Source organism: Oncorhynchus nerka, linkage group LG7, assembly GCF_034236695.1.
Source record: "Oncorhynchus nerka isolate Pitt River linkage group LG7, Oner_Uvic_2.0, whole genome shotgun sequence".
NCBI classification, from domain to species: domain Eukaryota; kingdom Metazoa; phylum Chordata; class Actinopteri; order Salmoniformes; family Salmonidae; genus Oncorhynchus; species Oncorhynchus nerka.
In genome coordinates, this window is record NC_088402.1 from 95872479 (window position 1) to 95899186 (window position 26708).

The following is a 26708-nucleotide window of genomic DNA, read 5'->3' on the forward strand; positions in this document are numbered from 1 at the left end:
GAGAGAGAGGGGGTTGCCTGCCAGGGACTGGGGTAGTGCTCGCATGTTTATAAACCACAGCTCTCGCGTCGTGGGAGTGAACACCAATTGGAGATAGACAGACTGAGTGAGAAGAGCAGACAGACAGGGAGAGAGCGAGAGAGAGGAGACGGAGGAGGGGAAGCCGCGGTGGTGGCAGGCTAACAGGGGCTCGCGGAGGGGGAACAGCTGGTGCCCCTGCATGTGTCTCCGTCTGTCTATCTCGGCGTGCACATGGACGACCACCTCAGTCTCCTTCAATCCCCACCGTCTTCCATTACCAAGACCCACCAGGACCACGCCGACCTCCGAGACCGCGACACCCTCGTAAACCACGGCTACACAGAGACAGACGTCGATGTGATGACGGTGGTGGCGTGTGGCGGAGACAACATGTTGGAGGAGTTGGTGACTCTACCAGGTCACCACTCTCTGGACCGGTACGAACGGAATCAACCGGACCACGAGTGCTGTGAGCGCGTAGTCGTCAACATCTCTGGACTGCGCTTCGAGACTCAACTGAAGACCCTCTCCCAGTTCCCTGAGACCCTGCTGGGGGACCCCAAGAAGAGAATGAGGTGACTATAGTACTTTAGTAATATTGGTTATACTGTATGTTAACTCCTAGAAGAGAATGAGGTGACTATAGTACTTTAGTAATATTGGTTATACTGTATGTTAACTCCTAGAAGAGAATGAGGTGACTTTAGTACTTCCACACAGTGGCAAGAAAAAGTATGTGAAATAACTTGATTTCTGCATAAATTGGTCATAAACTTTTATCTGATCTTCACAATAGAGAAACACAGTCTTCTTAAACTGATAGCACACAGACAATCAGATGTTTTCATGTATTTATTTACCAGGTAAACATTCACAGTGCAGGTTGGAAAAAGTATGTGAACCCTTGTATTTAACAAATGGTTGACTCTACTATGGCAGCAATAACCTCAACCAAACGTTTTCTGTAGTTGTGGATCAGACCTGCACCAACGATCAGGAGGAATTCTGGACCATTCCTCTTTTCAAAACTGTTTCAGTTCAGTAATATTCCTGGGATGTCTGGTGTGAACCGCTCTCTTGAGGTCATCCCACAGTATCTCAATCGGGTTGAGGTCAGGACACTGCATCTCAATCGGGTTGAGGTCAGGACACTGCATCTCAATCGGGTTGAGGTCAGGACACTGCATCTCAATCGGGTTGAGGTCAGGACACTGCATCTCAATCGGGTTGAGGTCAGGACACTGCATCTCAATCGGGTTGAGGTCAGGACACTGCATTTCAATCGGGTTGAGGTCAGGACACTGCATCTCAATCGGGTTGAGGTCAGGACTCTGACTGTGCCACTCCAGAAGGCCGTATTGTCTTCTGTTGAAGCCATTCTGTTGTTGATTTACTGCTGTGTTTTGGGTCGTTGTCCTGTTGCATCACCCAACTTCTGTTAAGCTTCAATTGGCAGAGAGATAGCCTTACATTCTCCTGCAAAATGTCTTGATAAACTTGTGAATTCATTTTTCTGTCGATGATAGCAAGTTGTCCAGGCCCTGAGGCAGCAAAGCAGCCCCAAACCATGATGCTCCCTCCACCAGACTTTACAGTTGGGATGAGGTTTTGATGTTGCTGTGCCTCTTTTTCTCCACACATAGTGTTGTGTGTTCCTTCCAAACAACTCAACTATAGTTTCATCTGTCCACAGAATATTTTGCCATTAGCGATGTGGAACATCCAGGTGCACTTTTGCGAACTTCAAACGTGCAACAATGTTTTTTTTGGACAGCAGTGGATTCTACCGTGGTGTCCTCCCATGAACACCATTCTTGGTTAGTGTTTTACGAGACAATTTGTCTTACCGTGAGTTGATGAACATCAAGGCTTTTAGAGATACTTTTGTAACCCTTTCCAGCTTTATGCAAGTCAACCATTCTTAATCTTATGTCTTTTGAGATATTTTGTTTGAGGCATGGTTCACATCAGGCAATGCTTCTTGTAAATAGCAAACTCAAATGTTGTGAGTGTTTTTTATAGGGCAAGGCAGCTCTAACAACCGTCTCCAATCTCATCTCATTGATTGGACTCCAGGTTAGATGACTCCTGACTCCAATTAGCTTTTGGAGAAGTCATTAGCCTAGGGGGAGGTTCACATACCTTTCCCAACCTACAATGTGAATGTTTATGATGTCAATGATCAATGTAGACAAGAAAAATATAATATTAGTTCTTTGTTTAAGCGCACTGTGTTTGTCTATTGTTGTGAAGATCAGATAACATTTTATGACTAATTTATGTAGAAATCCAGTTAACTCCAAAGTGTTCACATACTGTTTCTTCCACTGTAGATTACTACACTGTTTCTTCCACTGTAGATTACTACACTGTTTCTTCCACTGTAGATTACTACACTGTTTCTTCCACTGTAGATTACTACACTGTTTCTTCCACTGTAGATTACTACACTGTTTCTTCCACTGTAGATTACTACACTGTTTCTTCCACTGTAGATTACTACACTGTTTCTTCCACTGTAGATTACTACACTGTTTCTTCCACTGTAGATTACTACACTGTTTCTTCCACTGTAGATTACTACACTGTTTCTTCCACTGTAGATTACTACACTGTTTCTTCCACTGTAGATTACTACACTGTTTCTTCCACTGTAGATTACTACACTGTTTCTTCCACTGTAGATTACTACACTGGTTCTTCCACTGTAGATTACTACACTGTTTCTTCCACTGTAGATTACTACACTGTTTCTTCCACTGTAGATTACTACACTGTTTCTTCCACTGTAGATTACTACACTGTTTCTTCCACTGTAGATTACTACACTGTTTCTTCCACTGTAGATTACTATACTGTTTCTTCCACTGTAGATTACTACACTGTTTCTTCCACTGTAGATTACTACACTGTTTCTTCCACTGTAGATTACTACACTGTTTCTTCCACTGTAGATTACTACACTGTTTCTTCCACTGTAGATTACTACACTGGTTCTTCCACTGTAGATTACTACACTGTTTCTTCCACTGTAGATTACTACACTGTTTCTTCCACTGTAGATTACTACACTGTTTCTTCCACTGTAGATTACTACACTGTTTCTTCCACTGTAGATTACTACACTGTTTCTTCCACTGTAGATTACTACACTGTTTCTTCCACTGTAGATTACTACACTGTTTCTATACGCTTGTAGTGCACAGTACAGTTTATATGATATTATAAATACCTCACTTGTGACTCATAATAAAACGAAGAAATTAACTTATTTATCTGACTCCATAAAGATAATTAAAATATACTTGATGAGTTGACCTTAGCGAGAATTAGTCTGAGAATTGTCTATATCAAAGGCAGATATTTAATTAACATTGTAAAACTAATGGATTCACAGACAAGGCATAAAGCTTAAGTTACAAAGCATTAACAGACATTACAAGGCATTATTCCAAGCGTATAGATCCTAAGGTTAATATACAGGACAAAGCATGAACAAAGAGACGCTTACGAAGCCTAGAAGCCTAAGAAATGAGAATTGATGATACAACCTTCCTCCGTGTACTGGATGAGATACATTCAAATCCATTTGTAACATCTGAACGTGTAACCTTTGAACCCAAAACGAACCACCATTGACCAATTAAACCACACTGAGTTTACAGTAACATAAACACTCCCAGGGCCCAATGTCCACAGGGTGTCACAGCATTTAGAGGCTTGTGTATGGGACGAGACCAATGTAAATAAGACAGAATTCCTAAGAGGACCATTTAACCTTTTTGCATATAGAGTTCACCCTATACAGGATACAAGTAACCACAGAGATCACAGAGATCATACAGCCATATACAGCCATATACAGCCATATACAGTTGAGATCTTAAGTAACACACACAGGTTGGAGTCATTAACTAGTTTAACTAAAAAAAAGAAGAAAAAAAATATTACCTCAAATTTGAAATCCATAATAGAAGCTAGCCAGAAGCTAGCCAGAAGCTAGACAGAAGCCAACCAGCAGCTAGCCAGAAGCTAACCAGAAGCTAACCAGAAGCCAACCAGAAGCTAACCACCAGCTAACCAGAAGCTAGCTAGAAGCTAACCAGAAGCTAGCCAGAAGCTAGCCAGAAGCTAGCCAGTTTACTGGCTAAAGTTAGTATTGAGCTAACCACGGTTTCTGGACATTTACACCTGGATCTCGCAGCTAGCTAGCTGCTATCCGTGTGACTATTGGCTTACGTTGATCCCGGAGCAAACATCAATTATTCCGGAGCTAGCCAGCTGAAGAGTTCCATCAGCCACTCCTGGGCTACAATTACCTATCCGGACCCGTTTTACTGCCGATGCGGAGCCCCACCGGGCCTTCACAACTGGACTACCGACGTTATCTGCCCGAGGGAGTTATCCGGCTGGCTCCTCCGTCGCGACGTTACTCAATCTCAGCGATCACTGCCTCATTGCCTGCATCCGTAATGGGTCAGCGGTCAAACAACCTCCACTCATCACTGTAAAACGCTCCCTGAAACACTTCAGCGAGCAGGCCTTTCTAATCGACCAGGCCCGGGTATCCTGGAAGGATATTGATCTCATCCCGTCAGTAGAGGATGCCTGGTTATTTTTTTTAAATGACTTCCTTACCATCTTAAATAAGCATGCCCCATTCAAGAAATGTAGAACCAGGAACAGATATAGCCCTTGGTTCTCCCCAGACCTGACTGCCCTTAACCAACACAAAAACATCCTATGGCGTTCTGCATTAGCATCGAACAGCCCCGTGATATGCAACTTTTCAGGGAAGCTAGAAACCAATGTACATAGGCAGTTAGAAGAGCCAAGGCTAGCTTTTTCAAGCAGAAATTTGCTTCCTGCAACACTAACTCAAAAAAGTTCTGGGACACTGTAAAGTCCATGGAGAATAAGAACACCTCCTCCCAGCTGCCCACTGCACTGAAGATAGGAAACACTGTCACCACTGATAAATCGACTATAATTGAGAATTTCAATTAGCATTTTTCTACGGCTGGCCATGCTTTCCACCTGGCTACTCCTACCCCGGTCAACAGCACTGCACCCCCCACAGCAACTCTCCCAAGCCTTCTCCATTTCTCCTTCTCCCAAATCCAGTCAGCTGATGTTCCGAAAGAGCTGCAAAATCTGGAGCCCTACAAATCAGCCGGGCTAGACAATCCTTTCTTTCTAAAAATGATCTGCCGAAATTGTTGCAACCCCTATTACTAGCCTGTTCAACCTCTCTTTCGTGTCGTCTGAGATTCCCAAAGATTGGAAAGCACTCTTGACCCTAACTGCTACAGACCTATCTCTCTTGCTCCTGGCGATTCTCTGATCCACCTCCACGCAGATGACACCATTCTGTATTCTACCGTTCAGATTTATTATTTTTTTTTAGGTCTCTGTCTGCTCAGTGAGCTCTCCTTGGGATGCAATATTTCTTTGGAACTTCTTTTCAGTTCCCACCGCTTCCACTGGATGTCACCAGTCTTTAGAATTTGGTTGAGGTTATTCCTTTGTGCAATGAAGAAGTAGGGCCAACTAGGAAATGGGTAACACTGTTGAGAGTTGTGCAAGACTTGAAAAGTAGCGTTAGTTTCCTCTTGTCCTCTATTGAAAACAGATAGACCCGTCTTCAATTTGATTGATTATTAACGTTTAGAAATACCTAAAGTTGTATTACAGAAGTAGTTTGAAATGTTTTGGCAAAGTTTACAGGTAACTTTTGAAATATTTTGTAGTGACTTTGCGCAATTTGGAAGCTGTTTTTTCTGGATCAAACCCGCCAAATAAATTGACATTTTGGATATATATGGACGGAATGAATCGAACAAAATGACCAATTATGATGTTTTTTGGGACATATTGGAGTGCCAACAAAAGAAGCTCGTTAAAGGTAAGTTACGTTTTATATTTTATTTCTGCGTTTTGTATAGCGCCTGCAGGGTTGAAATATGCTACTCTCTTTGTTTACTGTTGTGCTATCATCAGATAATAGCTTCTTATGCTTTCGCCGAAACGCCTTTTTAAAATCTGACATGTCGGCTGGATTCATAAGTTTAATTTAGTATCTTACATGTGTGATTTAATGAAAGTTTATTTTAATTTGCCGCGCTGCATTTTCCCTGGTTTTGGCCAGGTGGAAAATGCAGCGCGGCAAATTAAAATAAACTTTCATTAAATCACACATGTAAGATACTAAATTAAAGCTACACTCGTTGTGAATCCAGCCCCACCTGGCCAAAACCAGGGAAAATGCAGCGCGTCTCTTATACCATAAGAAGTTAACAGCCTTCCAGACGAGCTTCAATGCCATACAACTCTCCTTCCGTGGCCTCCAATTGCTCTTAAATACAAGTAAAACTAAATGCATGCCCTTCAACCGATTCCTGCCCACACCCTCCCGCCTGTTCAACATCACTCCTCTGGACGGCTCTGACTTAGAATATGTGGACAACTACATATACCTAGGTGTCTGGATAGACTGTAAACTCTCCTTCCAGACTCACATCAAACATCTCTAATCCAAAGTTAAATCAAGAATTGGCTTCCTATTTCGCAACAAAGCATCCTTCACTCATGTTGCCAAACATACCCTTGTAAAACTGACCATCCTACTGATCCTCGACTTTGGCGATGTCATTTACAAAATAGCCTCCAACACTCCACTCAATAAACTGGATGCAGTCTATCACAGTGCCATCTGTTTTGTCACCAAAGCCCCATATACTACCCACCACTGCGACCTGTATGCTCTCGTTGGCTGGCCCTCGCTTCATACTCGTCGCCAAACCCACTGGCTCCAGGTCATCTGCAAGACCCTGCAAGGTAAAGTCCCACCTTATCTCAGCTCGCTGGTCATTATAACAGCACCCACCTGTAGCACGCGCTCCAGCAGGTATATCTCTCTGGTCACCCCCAAAACCAATTCTTCCCTTGGCTGCCTCTCCTTCCAGTTCTCTGCTGCCAATGACTGGAACGAACTACAAAAATCTCTGAAACTGGAAACACTTATCTCCCTCACTAGCTTTAAGCACCAGCTGTCAAAGCAGCTCACAGATTACTGCACCTGTACACAGCCCATCTATAATTTATCCCAAACAACTACCTCTCCCCCTATTGTATTTATTTATTTATACATTTAGCTCCTTTGCACCCCATTATTTCTCTCTACTTTGCACATTCTTCCACTGCAAATCTACCATTTTCAGTGTTTTACTTGCTATATTGTATTTACTTTGCCACCATGGCCTTTTTTGCCTTTACCTCCCTTATCTCACCTCATTTGCTCACATCGTAAATAGACTTGTTTATACTGTATTATTGACTGTATGTTTGTTTTACTCCATGTGTAACTCTGTGTCGTTGTATGTGTCGAACTGCTTTGCTTTATCTTGGCCAGGTCGCAGTTGTAAATGAGAACTTGTTCTCAACTAGCCCACCTGGTTAAATAAAGGTGAAATAAAAAATAAAATAAATCGCTCCATAAATGTCTTGTTAACAAACTAGTTTTGGCAAGTCGGTTAGGACATCTACTTTGTGCATGACACAAGTAATTTTTCCAACAATTGTTTACAGACAGATTATTTCACTTATAATTCATTGTATCACAATTCCAGTGGCTCAGAAGTTTACATACACTAAGTTGACTGTGCCTTTAAACAGCTTGGAAAATTCCAGAAAATGATGTCATAGCTTTAGAAGCTTCTGATAGGCTAATTGTCATCATTTGAGTAAATTGGAGGTATACCTGTGGATGTATTTCAAGAACTACCTTCAAACCCAGTGCCTCTTTGCTTGACATCATGGGAAAATCAAAAGAAATCAGCTAGACCTCAGGATAAAAAACTGTAGACCTACACAAGACTGATTCACGCTTGGGAGCAAATTCCAAACGCCTGAAGGTGCCACTTTAATCTGTACAAACAATAGTACGCGAGTGTAAACACGCAGCTGTCATACCGCTCAGGAAAGAGACGAGTTTTGTCTCCTAAAGATGAACGTACTTTGGTGTGAAATGTGAAAATCAATCCCAGAACAACAGCAAAGGACCTTGTGAAGATGCTGGAGGAAACTGGTACAAAAGTATCTATATCCACAGTAAATCGAGTACTATATCGACATAACCTGAAAGGCCGCTCAGCAAGGAAGAAGCCTCTGCTCCAAAACTGCCAGACCAAAATATCGTACTTTTTGGACAAATGTCCTCTGGTCTGATGAAACACAAATATAACTGTTTTGCCATAATGACCATTGTTATGTTTGGAGGAAAAAGGGGGGAGGCTTGCAAGCCGAAGAACACCATCCCAACCGTGAAGCACGTGGGTGGCAGCATCATGATGTGGGGGTGCTGCAGGAGGGATTGGTGCACTTCACAAAATAGATGGTACCATGACGAGGAAAATTATGTGGATATATTGAAGCAACATCTCAAGACATCAGTTAAAACTTGGTCACAAATGGGTCTTCCAAATGGACAATGACCCCAATCATACTTCCAAAGTTGTGGCAAAATGGCTTAAGGACAACAAAGTCAAGGTATTGGAGTGGCCATCACAAAGCCCTGACCTCAATCCTATAGAACATTTTGTGGGCAGACCTGAAAAAGCGTGTGCAAGCAAGGAGGCCTACAAACCTGACTCAGTTACACCAGCTCTGTCAGGTGGAATGGGTCAAAATTCACCCAACTTATTGTGGGAAGCTTGTGGAAGGCTACCCGTAACATTTGACCCAAGTTAAACAATTTAAAGGCAATGCTACCAAATACTAATTGCGTGTATGTAAACTTCTGACCCACTGGGAATGTGATGAAAGAAATGAAAGCTGAAATAAATAATTCTCTCTACCATTATTCTGACATTTCACATTCTTAAAATGAAGTGGTGATCCTAACTGACCTAATACAGGGAATTTTTACTAGGATTAAATGTCAGGAATTGTGAAAAACTGAGTTTAAATGTACTTGGCTAAGGTGTATGCAAACTTCCGACTTCAACTGTATGATGTGATGTTCCTACCACATTCAGACTGACTGCATCACTTCTTTTTATAGGAAACATGCATGTGTTGAAAATCCCACATGTTTTGCATCGTCAACTTACACACAGCTCTGACACACACACTTATCCCACCAGACATGCCACCTGGGGGCTTTTCACAGTCCCCAAATCCAGAACAAATTCAAGATGCAGCATTTTATAGAGTCATTATCGCATGGAACTTCCTTCCATCTCAAATAAACAGCAAACCTGGTTTAACAAAACAGATAAAGCAACACCTCACAGCACAACGTCTCTCCCATATTGGACCTAGATAGTTTGTGTGTATTGATATGTAGGCTACGTGTGTTTTTTACGTAGTTCTGTCCTTCTTGTCTATTAATGTTCTGTATTATGTCGTGATACATGTTTAGTTTGGACCCCAAGAAGAGTAGCTTCTGCTTTTGCTTAAAATACCAAATACTCCTTATATCGCATAAAATAAGATATCAAATCTAATCAAATCAAATCGTATTCGAAAGTGTGAAATGTTCCTACCTCCAACAGTGCTGTAATACCTAACAATACACACATCATCAAAACAGATTAAATAAATACATGAAGAAATATCAGAAGGAGCCAAAGTCCAGAATATAAATCTATATAATGGTGTGCATAGTATGGACAGTAGTTAAACAGGATCAAATCAAATCAAATTTTATTTGTCACATACACATGGTTAGCAGATGTTAATGCGAGTGTAGTGAAATGCTTGTGCTTCTAGTTCCGACAATGCAGTAATAACCAACAAGTAATCTAGCTAACAATTCCAAAACTACTACCTTATAGACACAAGTGTAAGGGGATAAAGAATATGTACATAAAGATATATGAATGAGTGATGGTACAGAGCGGCATAGGCAAGATACAGTAGATGGTATTGAGTGCAGTATATACATATGAGATGAGTATGTAAACAAAGTGGCATAGTTAAAGTGGCTAGTGATACATGTATTACATAAGGATGCAGTAGATGATATAGAGTACAGTATATACGTATACATATGAGATGAATAATGTAGGGTATGTAAACATTATATTAGGTAGCATTGTTTAAAGTGGCTAGTAATATATTTTACATCATTTCCCATCAATTCCCATTATTAAAGTGGCTGGAGTTGAGTCAGTGTGTTGGCAGCAGCCACTCAATGTTAGTGGTGGCTGTTTAACAGTCTGATGGCCTTGAGATAGAAGCTGTTTTTCAGTCTCTCAGGTCCCAGCTTTGATGCACCCACCTGTACTGACCTCGCCTTCTGGATGATAGCGGGGTGAACAGGCAGTTGCTTGGGTGGTTGTTGTCCTTGATGATCTGTATGGCCTTCCTGTGACATCGGGTTGTGTAGGTGTCCTGGAGGGCAGGTAGTTTGCCCCCAGTGATGCGTTGTGCAGACCTCACTACCCTCTGGAGAGCCTTACGGTTGTGGGCGGAGCAGTTGCCATACCAGGGGGTGATGCAGCCCGACAGGATGCTCTCGATTGTGCATCTGTAGAAGTTTGTGAGTGCTTTTGGTGACAAGCCGAATTTCTTCAGCCTCCTGAGGTTGAAGAGGCGCTGCTGCGCCTTCTTCACGATGCAGTGTGTGTGGGTGGACCAATTCAGTTTGTCTGTGATGTGTACGCCGAGGAACTTAAAACGTACTACCCTCTCCACTACTGTTCCATCGATGTGGATAGGGGGGTGTTCCCTCTGCTGTTTCCTGAAGTCCACAATCATCTCCTTAGTTTTGTTGACGTTGAGTGTGAGGTTATTTTCCTGACACCACACTCCGAGGGCCCTCACCTCATCGCTGTAGGTCCTCTCATCGTTGTTGGTAATCAAGCCTACCACTGTTGTGTCGTCCGCAAACTTGATGATTGATTTGGAGGCGTGCGTGGCCACGCAGTCGTGGGTGAACAGGGAGTACAGGAGAGGGCTCAGAACGCACCCTTGTGGGGCCCCAGTGTTGAGGATCAGTGGGATGGAGATGTTGGTGCCTACCCTCACCACCTGGGGGCGGCCCGTCAGGAAGTCCAGTACCCAGTTGCACAGGGCGGGGTCGAGACCCAGAGTCTCGAGCTTGATGACGAGCTTGGAGGGCACTATGGTGTTAAATGCCGAGCTGTAGTCGATGAACAGCATTCTCACATAGGTATTCCTCTTGTTCTGATTGGGTTAGGGCAGTGTGCAGTGTGGTTGAGATTGCATCGTCTGTGGACCTATTTGGGCGGTAAGCAAATTGGAGTGGAGTGGGTCTAGGGTGTCAGGTAGGGTGGAGGTGATATGGTCCTTGACTAGTCTCTCAAAGCACTTCATGATGACGTGAGTGATACGGGGCGGTAGTCGTTTAGCTCAGTTACCTTAGCTTTCTTGGGAACAGGAACAATGGTGGCCCTCTTGAAGCATGTGGGAACAACAGACTGGGATAGGGATTGATTGAATATGCCCGTAAACACACCAGCCAGCTGGTCTGCGCATGCTCTGAGGGCGCGGCTGGGGATGCCATCAGGGCCTGCAGCCTTGCGAGGGTTGACATGTTTAAATGTTTTCCTCACGTCGGCTGCAGTGAAGGAGAGTCCGCATGTTTTAGTTGCGGGCAGTGTCAGTGGCACTGTATTGTCCTCAAAGCGGGCAAAAAAGTTATTTAGTCTGCCTGGGAGCAAGAAATCCTGGTCCTTGACGAGGCTGGTTTTCTTTTTGTAATCCGTGATTGACTGTAGACCCTGCCACATACCTCTTGTGTCTGAGCCGTTGAATTGAGATTCTACTTTGTCTTTATACTGACGCTTAGCTTGTTTGATTGCCTTGCGGAGGGAATAGTTACACTGTTTGTATTCGGTCATGTTTCCAGTCACCTTGCCCTGATTAAAAGCAGTGGTTCGCACTTTCAGTTTCACGCGAATGCTGCCATCAATCCACGGTTTCTGGTTTGGGAATGTTTTAATCGTTGCTATGGGAACGACATCTTCAACACACGTTCTAATGAACTCGCTCACCGAATCAGCGTATTCGTCAATGTTGTTGTCTGACGCAATACGGAACATATCCCAGTCCACGTGATGGAAGCAGTCTTGGAGTGTGGAATCAGATTGGTCGGACTAGCGTTGAACAGACCTCAGCGCGGGAGCTTCTTGTTTTAGTTTCTGTCTGTAGGCAGGGATCAACAAAATGTCGTGGTCAGCTTTTCCGAAAGGAGAGCGGGGCAGAGCCTTATATGCGTCGCGGAAGTTGGAATAGCAATGATCCAAGGTTTTTCCAGCCCTGGTTGTGCAATCGATATGCTGATAAAATTTAGGGAGTCTTGTTTTCAGATTAGCCTTGTTAAAATCCCCAGCTACAATGAATGCAGCCTCCGGATATATGGATTCCAGTTTGCAAAGAGTCAAATAAAGTTAGTTCAGAGCCATCGATGTGTCTGCTCGGGTGGTAATATATACGGCTGTGATTATAATCGAAGAGAATTCCCTTGGTAGATAATGCGGTCGACAGTAGATTGTGAGGAATTCTAAATCAGGTGAACAGAAGGACATGAGTTCCTGTATGTTGTTTAGGCCACACCACGTCACGTTAACCATGAAGCATATGCTCCCGCCCCTCTTCTTACCAGAAAGATGTTTGTTTCTGTCGGCGCGATGCGTGGAGAAACCAGCTGGCTGCACCGTCTCCGATAGCGTCTCTCCAGTGAGCCATGTTTCCGTGAAGCAAAGAACGTTACAGTCTCTGATGTCCCTCTGGAATGCTACCCTTGCTCGGATTTCATCAACCTTGTTGTCAGGAAATATATAGATAAATCAGCCGGGTCACCTGTGATACAAGTCACTATTTGATGTCCGTCCACACCTGGAGATGAAGTGGAATTCGACCACTAGGGGCAGCAGTGAGCGATGTTACCTTCAAGTAGGTTTCTCGAGGGAGTTGGGGATGGGCTTAAGCATCTGCCTCTGCAAGTTCGAATCCAGTCATAGAAAGGTGTTCTTGATATTTTTGTTTTAAGCCTTATCCTTTACTTTAACCACTCTGAGTTAATGTCTAACCTTGAGATTTCTGAGACAAATGTCTAACCTTTACCTTAAAAATGTGGTGTTAATGTCTAAACTTCACCCTAAACACTTCGTTTGGTACAACATTTGGAACAACTTTGAAATGTAATGTTTGAGAAACATGGATGAACATCTAATTGTGACGTGAGACTGTGAGATCTAGTTGAAATAAAGATATCCCCTGATGTTGACCCGATTTGTTATGAGGTACTTTAACTGTTGACTATTTATTGTATTGTACTTTATGGTAACTCTAACCTTAAGACCAGGATGAGATACAGAAGGACATACTCTCTACTGGTTATTGTCTTAACACGTCATGCCTACTGCTGACAATTAATCAATTAACTATCAATATATCAATTATATCTCTGTCTGCCTGTATGTCTGTCTGTCACTGTGTTTGTCTCTGCCTGCCTGCCTGCCTGCCTGCCTGCCTGCCTGCCTGTCTGCCTGTCTGTCTGTCTGTCTGTCTGTCTGTCTGTCTGTCTGTCTGTCTGTCTCTGCCTGTCTGCCTGTCTGCCTCTGTCTGTCTGCATGTCTATTTGTCTGTCTGTCTCTGTGTTTGTCTCTGTCTGTCTGTAAATGAAGTATTACTGCATATGTATCGGCCTCTCTCTATTCCCCCCTCTCTTTCTCCAGGTACTTTGACCCTCTGAGGAACGAGTATTTCTTCGACAGGAACCGGCCCAGCTTCGACGCCATCCTCTACTACTACCAGTCAGGCGGGCGTATCAGGAGACCTGTCAACGTGCCCATAGACATCTTCTCTGAGGAGATCCGCTTCTACGAGCTGGGAGAAGAGGCCATGGAGAAGTTCAGAGAGGATGAGGGTTTTATTAAAGAAGAGGAGAGACCACTGCCTGACAATGAGCTGCAGAGGCAGGTATGGTTGAACACAGACAAACTCTGACAAAACAGAGTCAGAGTTTAGAAATGAGTTTAGAAATGTTTGTTCCATTGAACATGCCGTAACAATAACAGCATCCTTGATTTTTCTTTTAATGATACATTTACACCTTTACCAAAGAGAACCTTCTAGCTCTTCCCTTTCTTCTACTGGTTACCCTGAGTGTCTCAGTTGGTAGAGCCAGGGTTGTGGTTCGGATTCCAACGGGCGACCAGTACGTGAAAATGTATGCAGTTTCTCTGGATAAGGGCGTCTGCTACATTACGTAAATGTAAAATGTTGATGCTCCCTTGAGAAAGGAATTTAAAAGACAGATGAAAACAACATAATGTCATAATAATAATACAGAATATCTCTTAAAGGTGAGGTTAATACAGAATATCTCTTAAAGGTGAGGTTAATACAGAATATATCTTAAAGGTGAGGTTAATACAGAATATCTCTTAAAGGTGAGGTTAATACAGAATATCTCTTAAAGGTGAGGTTAATACAGAATATCTCTTAAAGGTGAGGTTAATACAGTATATCTCATCTTAAAGGTGTGGTTAATACAGTATAGCTCATCTTAAAGGTGTGGTTAATACAGTATATCTCCTCTTAAAGGTGTGGTTAATACAGTATATCTCATCTTAAAGGTGAGGTTAATACAGTATATCTCCTCTTAAAGGTGTGGTTAATACAGTATATCTCCTCTCCTCTTAAAGGTGTGGTTAATACAGTATATCTCCTCTTAAAGGTGTGGTTAATACAGTATATCTCCTCTTAAAGGTGTGGTTAATACAGTATATATCATCTTAGAGGTGTGGTTAATACAGTATATCTCCTCTTAAAGGTGAGGTTAATACAGTATATCTCATCTTAAAGGTGTGGTTAATACAGTATATCTCCTCTTAAAGGTGTGGTTAATACAGAAGGTGTGGTTAATACAGTATATCTCCCCTTAAAGGTGTGGTTAATACAGTATATCTCATCTTAAAGGTGAGGTTAATACAGTATATCTAATCTTAAAGGTGGGGTTAATACAGTATATCTCCTCTTAAAGGTGAGGTTAATACAGTATATCTCCTCTCCTCTTAAAGGTGTGGTTAATACAGTATATCTCATCTTAAAGGTGTGGTTAATACAGTATATCTCATCTTAAAGGTGAGGTTAATACAGTATATCTCCTCTCCTCTTAAAGGTGAGGTTAATATAGTATATCTCCTCTCCTCTTAAAGGTGTGGTTAATACAGTATATCTCATCTTAAAGGTGTGGTTAATACAGTATATCTAATCTTAAAGGTGGGGTTAATACAGTATATCTCCTCTCCTCTTAAAGGTGTGGTTAATACAGTATATCTAATCTTAAAGGTGTGGTTAATAAAGTATATCTCATCTCATCTTAAAGGTGAGGTTAATACAGTATATCTCATCTTAAAGGTGAGGTTAATACAGTATATCTCATCTTAAAGGTGAGGTTAATACAGTATATCTCATCTTAAAGGTGTGGTTAATACAGAATATCTCTTAAAGGTGAGGTTAATACAGTATATCTCATCTTAAAGGTGAGGTTAATACAGTATATCTCCTCTTAAAGGTGTGGTTAATACAGTATATCTCCTCTTAAAGGTGAGGTTAATACAGTATATCTTCTCTCATCTTAAAGGTGAGGTTAATACAGTATATCTCCTCTTAAAGGTGAGGTTAATACAGTATATCTTCTCTCATCTTAAAGGTGAGGTTAATACAGTATATCTCCTCTTAAAGGTGAGGTTAATACAGTATATCTAATCTTAAAGGTGAGGTTAATACAGTATATCTCCTCTCATCTTAAAGGTGAGGTTAATACAGTATATCTCCTCTTAAAGGTGTGGTTAATACAGTATATCTCATCTTAAAGGTGTGGTTAATACAGTATATCTCATCTTAAAGGTGTGGTTAATACAGTATATCTCCTCTTAAAGGTGAGGTTAATACAGTATATCTCCTCTCATCTTAAAGGTGTGGTTAATACAGTATATCTCCTCTTAAAGGTGTGGTTAATACAGTATATCTCCTCTCCTCTTAAAGGTGTGGTTAATACAGTATATCTCATCTTAAAGGTGTGGTTAATACAGTATATCTCCTCTCCTCTTAAAGGTGAGGTTAATGCAGTATATCTCCTCTTAAAGGTGTGGTTAATACAGTATATCTCCTCTTAAAGGTGTGGTTAATACAGTATATCTCTTAAAGGTGTGGTTAATACAGTATATCTAATCTTAAAGGTGAGGTTAATACAGTATATCTCCTCTTAAAGGTGAGGTTAATACAGTATATATCCTCTCCTCTTAAAGGTGAGGTTAATACAGTATATATCATCTTAAAGGTGTGTTTAATACAGTATATCTCCTCTTAAAGGTGAGGTTAATACAGTATATCTCCTCTCATCTTAAAGGTGTGGTTAATACAGTATATCTCCTCTCCTCTTAAAGGTGAGGTTAATACAGTATATCTCCTCTCATCTTAAAGGTGAGGTTAATACAGTATATCTCCTCTCATCTTAAAGGTGTGGTTAATACAGTATATCTCCTCTTAAAGGTGAGGTTAATACAGTATATCTCCTCTCATCTTAAAGGTGAGGTTAATACAGTATATCTCCTCTTAAAGGTGTGGTTAATACAGTATATCTCCTCTCCTCTTAAAGGTGAGGTTAATACAGTATATCTAATCTTAAAGGTGTGGTTAATACAGTATATCTCCTCTTAAAGGTGAGGTTAATACAGTATATCTCCTCTTAAAGGTGTGGTTAATACAGTATATCTCCTCTCCTCTTAAAGGTGAGGTTAATACAGTATATCTAATCTTAAAGGTGTGGTTAATACAGTATATCTCATCTTAAAGGTGTGGTTAATACAGTATATCTCCTCTTAAAGGTGTGGTTAATACAGTATATCTCCTCTTAAAGGTGTGGTTAATACAGTATATCTCCTCTTAAAGGTGTGGTTAATACAGTATATCTCCTCTCATCTTAAAGGTGGGGTTAATACAGTATATCTCCTCTTAAAGGTGTGGTTAATACAGTATATCTCATCTCCTCTTAAAGGTGTGGTTAATACAGTATCTCTCCTCTCCTCTTAAAGGTGTGGTTAATACAGTATATCTCCTCTGAAAGGTGAGGTTAATACAGTATATCTCCTCTCATCTTAAAGGTGTGGTTAATACAGTATTTCTCCTCTCCTCTTATAGGTGAGGTTAATACAGTATATCTCCTCTTAAAGGTGTGGTTAATACAGTATATCTCCTCTTAAAGGTGTGGTTAATACAGTATATCTCCTCTTAAAGGTGAGGTTAATACAGTATATCTCATCTCCTCTTAAAGGTGTGGTTAATACAGTATATATCCTCTTAAAGGTGAGGTTAATACAGTATATCTCCTCTCCTCTTAAAGGTGTGGTTAATACAGTATATCTCCTCTCATCTTAAAGGTGTGGTTAATACAGTATATCTCCTCCCCTCTGAAAGGTGAGGTTAATACAGTATATCTCCTCTTAAAGGTGTGGTTAATACAGTATATCCCATCTTAAAGGTGTGGTCAATACAGTATATCTCCTCTTAAAGGTGAGGTTAATACAGTATTTCTCCTCTTAAAGGTGTTGTTAATACAGTATATCTCATCGCCTCTTAAAGGTGTGGTTAATACAGTATATCCCATCTTAAAGGTGTGGTCAATACAGTATATCTCCTCTTAAAGGTGTGGTTAATACAGTATATCTCCTCTTAAAGGTGAGGTTAATACAGTATATCTCATCTTAAAGGTGTGGTTAATACAGTATATCTAATCTTAAAGGTGAGGTTAATACAGTATATCTCCTCTTAAAGGTGAGGTTAATACAGTATATCTCCTCTCATCTTAAAGGTGAGGTTAATACAGTATATCTCCTCTCATCTTAAAGGTGTGGTTAATACAGTATATCTCCTCTTAAAGGTGAGGTTAATACAGTATATCTCCTCTCATCTTAAAGGTGAGGTTAATACAGTATATCTCCTCTTAAAGGTGTGGTTAATACAGTATATCTCCTCTCCTCTTAAAGGTGAGGTTAATACAGTATATCTAATCTTAAAGGTGTGGTTAATACAGTATATCTCCTCTTAAAGGTGAGGTTAATACAGTATATCTCCTCTTAAAGGTGTGGTTAATACAGTATATCTCCTCTCCTCTTAAAGGTGAGGTTAATACAGTATATCTAATCTTAAAGGTGTGGTTAATACAGTATATCTCATCTTAAAGGTGTGGTTAATACAGTATATCTCCTCTTAAAGGTGTGGTTAATACAGTATATCTCCTCTTAAAGGTGTGGTTAATACAGTATATCTCCTCTTAAAGGTGTGGTTAATACAGTATATCTCCTCTCATCTTAAAGGTGGGGTTAATACAGTATATCTCCTCTTAAAGGTGTGGTTAATACAGTATATCTCATCTCCTCTTAAAGGTGTGGTTAATACAGTATATCTCCTCTCCTCTTAAAGGTGTGGTTAATACAGTATATCTCCTCTGAAAGGTGAGGTTAATACAGTATATCTCCTCTCATCTTAAAGGTGTGGTTAATACAGTATTTCTCCTCTCCTCTTAAAGGTGAGGTTAATACAGTATATCTCCTCTTAAAGGTGTGGTTAATACAGTATATCTCCTCTTAAAGGTGTGGTTAATACAGTATATCTCCTCTTAAAGGTGAGGTTAATACAGTATATCTCATCTCCTCTTAAAGGTGTGGTTAATACAGTATATCTCCTCTTAAAGGTGAGGTTAATACAGTATATCTCCTCTCCTCTTAAAGGTGTGGTTAATACAGTATATCTCCTCTCATCTTAAAGGTGTGGTTAATACAGTATATCTCCTCCCCTCTGAAAGGTGAGGTTAATACAGTATATCTCCTCTTAAAGGTGTGGTTAATACAGTATATCCCATCTTAAAGGTGTGGTCAATACAGTATATCTCCTCTTAAAGGTGAGGTTAATACAGTATATCTCCTCTTAAAGGTGTTGTTAATACAGTATATCTCATCGCCTCTTAAAGGTGTGGTTAATACAGTATATCCCATCTTAAAGGTGTGGTCAATACAGTATATCTCCTCTTAAAGGTGTGGTTAATACAGTATATCTCCTCTTAAAGGTGAGGTTAATACAGTATATCTCATCTTAAATGTGTGGTTAATACAGTATATCTAATCTTAAAGGTGAGGTTAATACAGTATATCTCCTCTTAAAGGTGTGGTTAACACAGCATATCTCATCTTAGAGGTGTGGTTAATACAGTATATATCCTCTTAAAGGTGTGGTTAATACAGTATATCTCATCTTAGAGGTGTGGTTAATACAGTATATCTCCTCTTAAAGGTGAGGTTAATACAGTATATCTCATCTTAAAGGTGTGGTTAATACAGTATATCTCCTCTTAAAGGTGTGGTTAATACAGAAGGTGTGGTTAATACAGTATATCTCATCTTAAAGGTGTGGTTAATACAGTATATATATCCTCTTAAAGGTGAGGTTAATACAGTATATCTCATCTTAGAGGTGAGGTTAATACAGTATATCTCCTCTTAAAGGTGAGGTTAATACAGTATATCTCCTCTCCTCTTAAAGGTGTGGTTAATACAGTATATATCCTCTTAAAGGTGTGGTTAATACAGTATATCTCCTCTTAAAGGTGTGGTTAATACAGTATATCTCATCTTAAAGGTGTGGTTAATACAGTATATCTCATCTTAGAGGTGTGGTTAATACAGTATATATCCTCTTAAAGGTGTGGCTAATACAGTATATCTCCTCTTAAAGGTGAGGTTAATACAGTATATCTCCTCTCCTCTTAAAGGTGAGGTTAATACAGTATATCTCCTCTCATCTTAAAGGCGTGGTTAATACAGTACATATCCTCTTAAAGGTGAGGTTAATACAGTATATCTCATCTCATCTTAAAGGTGTGGTTAATACAGTATATCTCATCGTAAAGGTGAGGTTAATACAGTATATCTCCTCTTAAAGGTGAGGTTAATACAGTATATCTCATCTTAAAGGGGTGGTTAATACAGTATATCTCCTCTTAAAGGTGTGGTTAATACAGTATATCTCCTCTCATCTTAAAGGTGTGGTTAATACAGTATATCTCCTCTTAAAGGTGTGGTTAATACAGTATATCTCCTCTTAAAGGTGAGGTTAATACAGTATATCTCTTAAAGGTGTGGTTAATACAGTATATCTCCTCTCCTCTTAAAGGTGAGGTTAATAGAGTATATCTCCTCTTAAAGGTGTGGTTAATACAGTATATCTCATCGTAAAGGTGTGGTTAATACAGTATATCTCCTCTTAAAGGTGTGGTTAATACAGTATATCTCCTCTCCTCTTAAAGGTGAGGTTAATACAGTATATCTCCTCATCTTAAAGGTGTGGTTAATACAGTATATCTCATCTTAAAGGTGAGGTTAATACAGTATATCTCCTCTCCTCTTAAAGGTGTGGTTAATACAGTATATCTCATCTTAGAGGTGTGGTTAATACAGTATATCTCATCTTAGAGGTGTGGTTAATACAGTATATCTCATCTTAAAGGTGTGGTTAATACAGTATATCTCCTCTCCTCTTAAAGGTGAGGTTAATACAGTATATCTCCTCTCCTCTTAAAGGTGTGGTTAATACAGTATATCTCCTCTCCTCTTAAAGGTGTGGTTAATACAGTATATCTCCTCTTAAAAGTGAGGTTAATACAGTATATCTCCTCTTAAAGGTGAGGTTAATACAGTATATCTCATCTTAAAGGTGTGGTTAATACAGTATATCTCCTCTTAAAGGTGTGGTTAATACAGTATATCTCATCTTAAAGGTGAGGTTAATACAGTATATCTAATCTTAAAGGTGTGGTTAATACAGTATATCTCCTCTCCTCTTAAAGGTGTGGTTAATACAGTATATCTAATCTTAAAGGTGAGGTTAATACAGTATATCTCCTCTCCTCTTAAAGGTGAGGTTAATACAGTATATCTCCTCTCCTCTTAAAGGTGTGGTTAATACAGTATATCTCCTCTTAAAGGTGAGGTTAATACAGTATATCTCCTCTCCTCTTAAAGGTGTGGTTAATACAGTATATCTCCTCTTAAAGGTGTGGTTAATACAGTATATATCCTCTCCTCTTAAAGGTGTGGTTAATACAGTATATCTCCTCTTAAAGGTGTGGTTAATACAGTATATCTCCTCTTAAATGTGAGGTTAATACAGTATATCTCCTCTCCTCTTAAAGGTGTGGTTAATACAGTATATCTCCTCTTAAAGGTGAGGTTAATACAGTATATATCCTCTCCTCTTAAAGGTGTGGTCAATACAGTATATATCCTCTCCTCTTAAAGGTGTGGTTAATACAGTATATCTCCTCTTAAAGGTGTGGTTAATACAGTATATCTCCTCTGAAAGGTGTGGTTAATACAGTATATCTCCTCTTAAAGGTGTGGTTAATACAGTATATCTCCTCTTAAAGGTGAGGTTAATACAGTATATCTCATCTTAAAGGTGTGGTTAATACAGTATATCTCCTCTCCTCTTAAAGGTGAGGTTAATACAGTATATCTCCTCTTAAAGGTGTGGTTAATACAGTATATATCATCTTAAAGGTGTGGTTAATACAGTATATCTCCTCTTAAAGGTGTGGTTAATACAGTATATCTCCTCTCCTCTTAAAGGTGTGGTTAATACAGTATATCTCCTCTTAAAGGTGAGGTTAATACAGTATATCTCATCTTAAAGGTGAGGTTAATACAGTATATCTCCTCTCATCTTAAAGGTGTGGTTAATACAGTATATCTCCTCTTAAAGGTGAGGTTAATACAGTATATCTCCTCTCCTCTTAAAGGTGTGGTTAACACAGTATATCTCCTCTCATCTTAAAGGTGTGGTTAATACAGTATATCTCATCTTAGAGGTGAGGTTAATACAGTATATCTTATATTAAAGGTGAGGTTAATACAGTATATCTCATCTTAGAGGTGTGGTTAACACAGTATATCTCCTCTTAAAGGTGAGGTTAATACAGTATATCTTATATTAAAGGTGAGGTTAATACAGTATATCTCATCTTAGAGGTGTGGTTAATACAGTATATCTCCTCTTAAAGGTGAGGTTAATACAGTATATCTCCTCTTAAAGGTGAGGTTAATACAGTATATATCATCTTAAAGGTGTGGTTAATACAGTATATCTCCTCTTAAAGGTGTGGTGAATACAGAAGGTGGGGTTAATACACTATATATCCCCTTAAAGGTGTGGTTAATACAGTATATCTCCTCTCATCTTAGAGGTGTGGTTAATACAGTATATATCATCTTAAAGGTGAGGTTAATACAGTATATCTCCTCATCTTAAAGGTGAGGTTAATACAGTATATATCATCTTAAATGTGTCGTTAATACAGTATATCTCATCTTAAAGGTGTGGTTAATACAGTATATCTCATCTTAAAGGGGTGGTTAATACAGTATATCTCCTCTTAAAGGTGAGGTTAATACAGAAGGTGTGGTTAATACAGTATATCTCCTCTTAAAGGTGTTGTTAATACAGTATATCTCATCGCCTCTTAAAGGTGTGGTTAATACAGTATATCTCATCTTAAAGGTGTGGTTAATACAGTATATCTAATCTTAAAGGTGAGGTTAATACAGTATATCTCCTCCCCTCTTAAAGGTGTGGTTAATACAGTATATCTCCTCTTAAAGGTGAGGTTAATACAGTATATGTCCTCTCCTCTTAAAGGTGTGGTTAATACAGTATATCTCATCTTAAATGTGTGGTTAATACAGTATATCTCCTCTTAAAGGTGTGTTTAATACAGAAGGTGTGGTTAATACAGTATATCTCATCTTAAAGGTGTGGTTAATACAGTATATCTAATCTTAAAGGTGAGGTTAATACAGTATATCTCCTCCCCTCTTAAAGGTGAGGTTAATACAGTATATCTCCTCTCATCTTAAAGGTGTGGTTAATACAGTATATCTCCTCTTAAAGGTGTGGTTAATACAGTATATCTCCTCTCCTCTTAAAGGTGTGGTTAATACAGTATATCTCCTCTTAAAGGTGTGGTTAATACAGTATATCTCATCTTAAAGGTGTGGTTAATACAGTATATCTCCTCTTAAAGGTGAGGTTAATACAGTATATCTCCTCTTAAAGGTGTGGTTAATACAGTATATATCCTCTTAAAGGTGAGGTTAATACAGTATATCTCCTCTTAAAGGTGTGGTTAATACAGTATATCTCCTCTCCTCTTAAAGGTGAGGTTAATACAGTATATATCCTCTTAAAGGTGAGGTTAATACAGTATATCTCCTCTCCTCTTAAAGGTGAGGTTAATACAGTATATCTCCTCTTAAAGGTGTGGTTAATACAGTATTTCTCCTCTCCTCTTAAAGGTGTGGTTAATACAGTATATCTCCTCTCCTCTTAAAGGTGAGGTTAATACAGTATATCTCCTCCCCTCTTAAAGGTGTGGTTAATACAGTATATCTCCTCTCATCTTAAAGGTGTGGTTAATACAGTATATCTCCTCTCCTCTTAAAGGTGAGGTTAATACAGTATATCTCCTCTTAAAGGTGTGGTTAATACAGTATATCTCCTCCCCTCTTAAAGGTGTGGTTAATACAGTATATCTCCTCTTAAAGGTGAGGTTAATACAGTATATGTCCTCTCCTCTTAAAGGTGTGGTTAATACAGTATATCTCATCTTAAATGTGTGGTTAATACAGTATATCTCCTCTTAAAGGTGTGTTTAATACAGAAGGTGTGGTTAATACAGTATATCTCATCTTAAAGGTGTGGTTAATACAGTATATCTAATCTTAAAGGTGAGGTTAATACAGTATATCTCCTCCCCTCTTAAAGGTGAGGTTAATACAGTATATCTCCTCTCATCTTAAAGGTGTGGTTAATACAGTATATCTCCTCTTAAAGGTGTGGTTAATACAGTATATCTCCTCTCCTCTTAAAGGTGTGGTTAATACAGTATATCTCCTCTTAAAGGTGTGGTTAATACAGTATATCTCATCTTAAAGGTGTGGTTAATACAGTATATCTCCTCTTAAAGGTGAGGTTAATACAGTATATCTCCTCTTAAAGGTGTGGTTAATACAGTATATATCCTCTTAAAGGTGAGGTTAATACAGTATATCTCCTCTTAAAGGTGTGGTTAATACAGTATATCTCCTCTCCTCTTAAAGGTGAGGTTAATACAGTATATATCCTCTTAAAGGTGAGGTTAATACAGTATATCTCCTCTCCTCTTAAAGGTGAGGTTAATACAGTATATCTCCTCTTAAAGGTGTGGTTAATACAGTATTTCTCCTCTCCTCTTAAAGGTGTGGTTAATACAGTATATCTCCTCTCCTCTTAAAGGTGAGGTTAATACAGTATATCTCCTCCCCTCTTAAAGGTGTGGTTAATACAGTATATCTCCTCTCATCTTAAAGGTGTGGTTAATACAGTATATCTCCTCTCCTCTTAAAGGTCAGGTTAATACAGTATATCTCCTCTTAAAGGTGTGGTTAATACAGTATATCTCCTCTCCTCTTAAAGGTGTGGTTAATACAGTATATCTCCTCTCCTCTTAAAGGTGAGATTAATACAGTATATCTCCTCTTAAAGGTGTGGTTAATACAGTATATCTCCCCTTAAAGGTGTGGTTAATACAGTATATCTAATCTTAAAGGTGAGGTTAATACAGTATATCTCCTCTCATCTTAAAGGTGAGGTTAATACAGTATATCTCCTCTCATCTTAAAGGTGTGGTTAATACAGTATATCTCCTCTTAAAGGTGTGGTTAATACAGTATATCTCCTCTTAAAGGTGTGGTTAATACAGTATATCTCCTCTTAAAGGTGAGGTTAATACAGTATATCTCCTCTCCTCTTAAAGGTGTGGTTAATACAGTATATCTCCTCTTAAAGGTGTGGTTAATACAGTATATCTCCTCTTAAAGGTGAGGTTAATACAGTATATATCCTCTCCTCTTAAAGGTGTGGTTAATACAGTATATCTCATCTTAAAGGTGTGGTTGCTGTTTGAGTACCCTGAGAGCAGTGGTCCGGCTCGGGGGATAGCCATCGTATCCGTGCTCGTCATCCTCATCTCCATCGTCATCTTCTGCCTGGAGACGTTACCGGAGTTCAGGGAGGACCACAAGGAGCCCGTCCCTCTGGCTCCCGTTATTAACGGCACCGAGCCGTACTTCTCCTCTCCGTTCTCCGACCCGTTCTTCGTGGTGGAGACGCTGTGCATCATCTGGTTCTCCTTCGAGCTGCTGGTCCGGTTCTTCGCCTGTCCCTCCAAGGCCACCTTCTCTAGGAACATCATGAACATTATAGATATCGTTGCTATCATACCCTACTTCATTACGCTGGGCACGGAACTGGCAGAGCAGCAGGGGAACGGACAGCAAGCCATGTCCCTCGCCATCCTCAGGGTCATCAGGCTGGTCAGGGTGTTCAGGATCTTCAAGCTGTCCAGACACTCCAAGGTATCTATGTAGTACCATCTCTATATAGGACAAACCTCCAAAGATGTGTTCGATGTTCACTGTTGCCATCGCTTTCCCTCTCACTGTCTGTGTGTGTGTGTACTGTCAAGCTGAAGCTGCGTTAAACCAAACCAATTGCCCTAATACAATAAACAAACAAAAAATCCTAGCCACCGTGCTTCTACACCTGCATTACTTGCTGTTTGGGGTTTTAGGCTGGGTTTCTGTACAGCACTTTGAGATATCAGCTGATGTAAGAAGGGCTATATAAATACATTTGATTTGATTTGATTTAATTTAATTAGAGTGAACTCTGTCTATCTATGGTAGGTCTGAACTCTCTCTGTCTATCTATGGTAGGTCTGAACTCTCTCTGTCTATCTATGGTAGGTCTGAACTCTCTCTGCCTATCTATGGTAGGTCTGAACTCTCTCTGTCTATCTATGGTAGGTCTGAACTCTCTCTGTCTATCTATGGTAGGTCTGAACTCTCTCTGTATATCTATGGTAGGTCTGAACTCTCTCTGTCTATCTATGGTAGGTCTGAACTCTCTCTGTATATCTATGGTAGGTCTGAACTCACTCTGTCTATCTATGGTAGGGGCTCCAGATCCTGGGCCAGACCCTGAAGGCCAGCATGCGGGAGCTGGGTCTGCTCATCTTCTTCCTCTTCATCGGAGTCATCCTCTTCTCCAGTGCCGTCTACTTCGCCGAAGCCGACGACCCAGACTCCAGCTTTAGCTCCATCCCTGATGCCTTCTGGTGGGCCGTGGTCACCATGACTACTGTCGGCTATGGAGACATGCACCCGATAACCATCGGCGGGAAGATCGTGGGCTCTCTCTGCGCCATCGCTGGCGTGCTGACCATCGCCCTGCCCGTCCCCGTCATCGTGTCCAACTTCAACTACTTCTACCACCGGGAAACGGAGGGCGAGGAGCAAGCGCAGTACCTCCACGTGGGCAGCTGTCAGCCGCTGGCGGCCGAGACGGAGGAGGATGGGGAGGTGAGGAAGAGGAGCAGCTCTTCGTCGCTCAGTAAGAGTGAGTACCTGGTGATAGAGGAACACAGAGGAATGAACAGCAGCACCTTCAAACAGCAGCAGAACTTCCCCACGGCAACCACCGCTACCACGACGACAACCGTGACACAAAACAACACGGTGAACAGCGTCAGCGTCAACAAGAAGATATTCACTGACGTGTAG

At 40.2% G+C, this 26708-nt stretch overlaps 1 protein-coding gene across 1 annotated transcript; it reads left to right on the forward strand.

The window, feature by feature from the left end:
• The first annotated feature begins 210 nt into the window (after positions 1-210).
• On the forward strand, positions 211-26708 carry LOC115117149 (potassium voltage-gated channel subfamily A member 3). The gene is made up of 4 exons (XM_065020064.1): positions 211-596; positions 13728-13971; positions 25035-25502; positions 26103-26708. The coding sequence occupies exons 1-4, from the start codon at positions 253-255 to the stop codon at positions 26706-26708; spliced, it is 1662 nt and encodes a 553-aa protein (XP_064876136.1). The 5' UTR covers positions 211-252.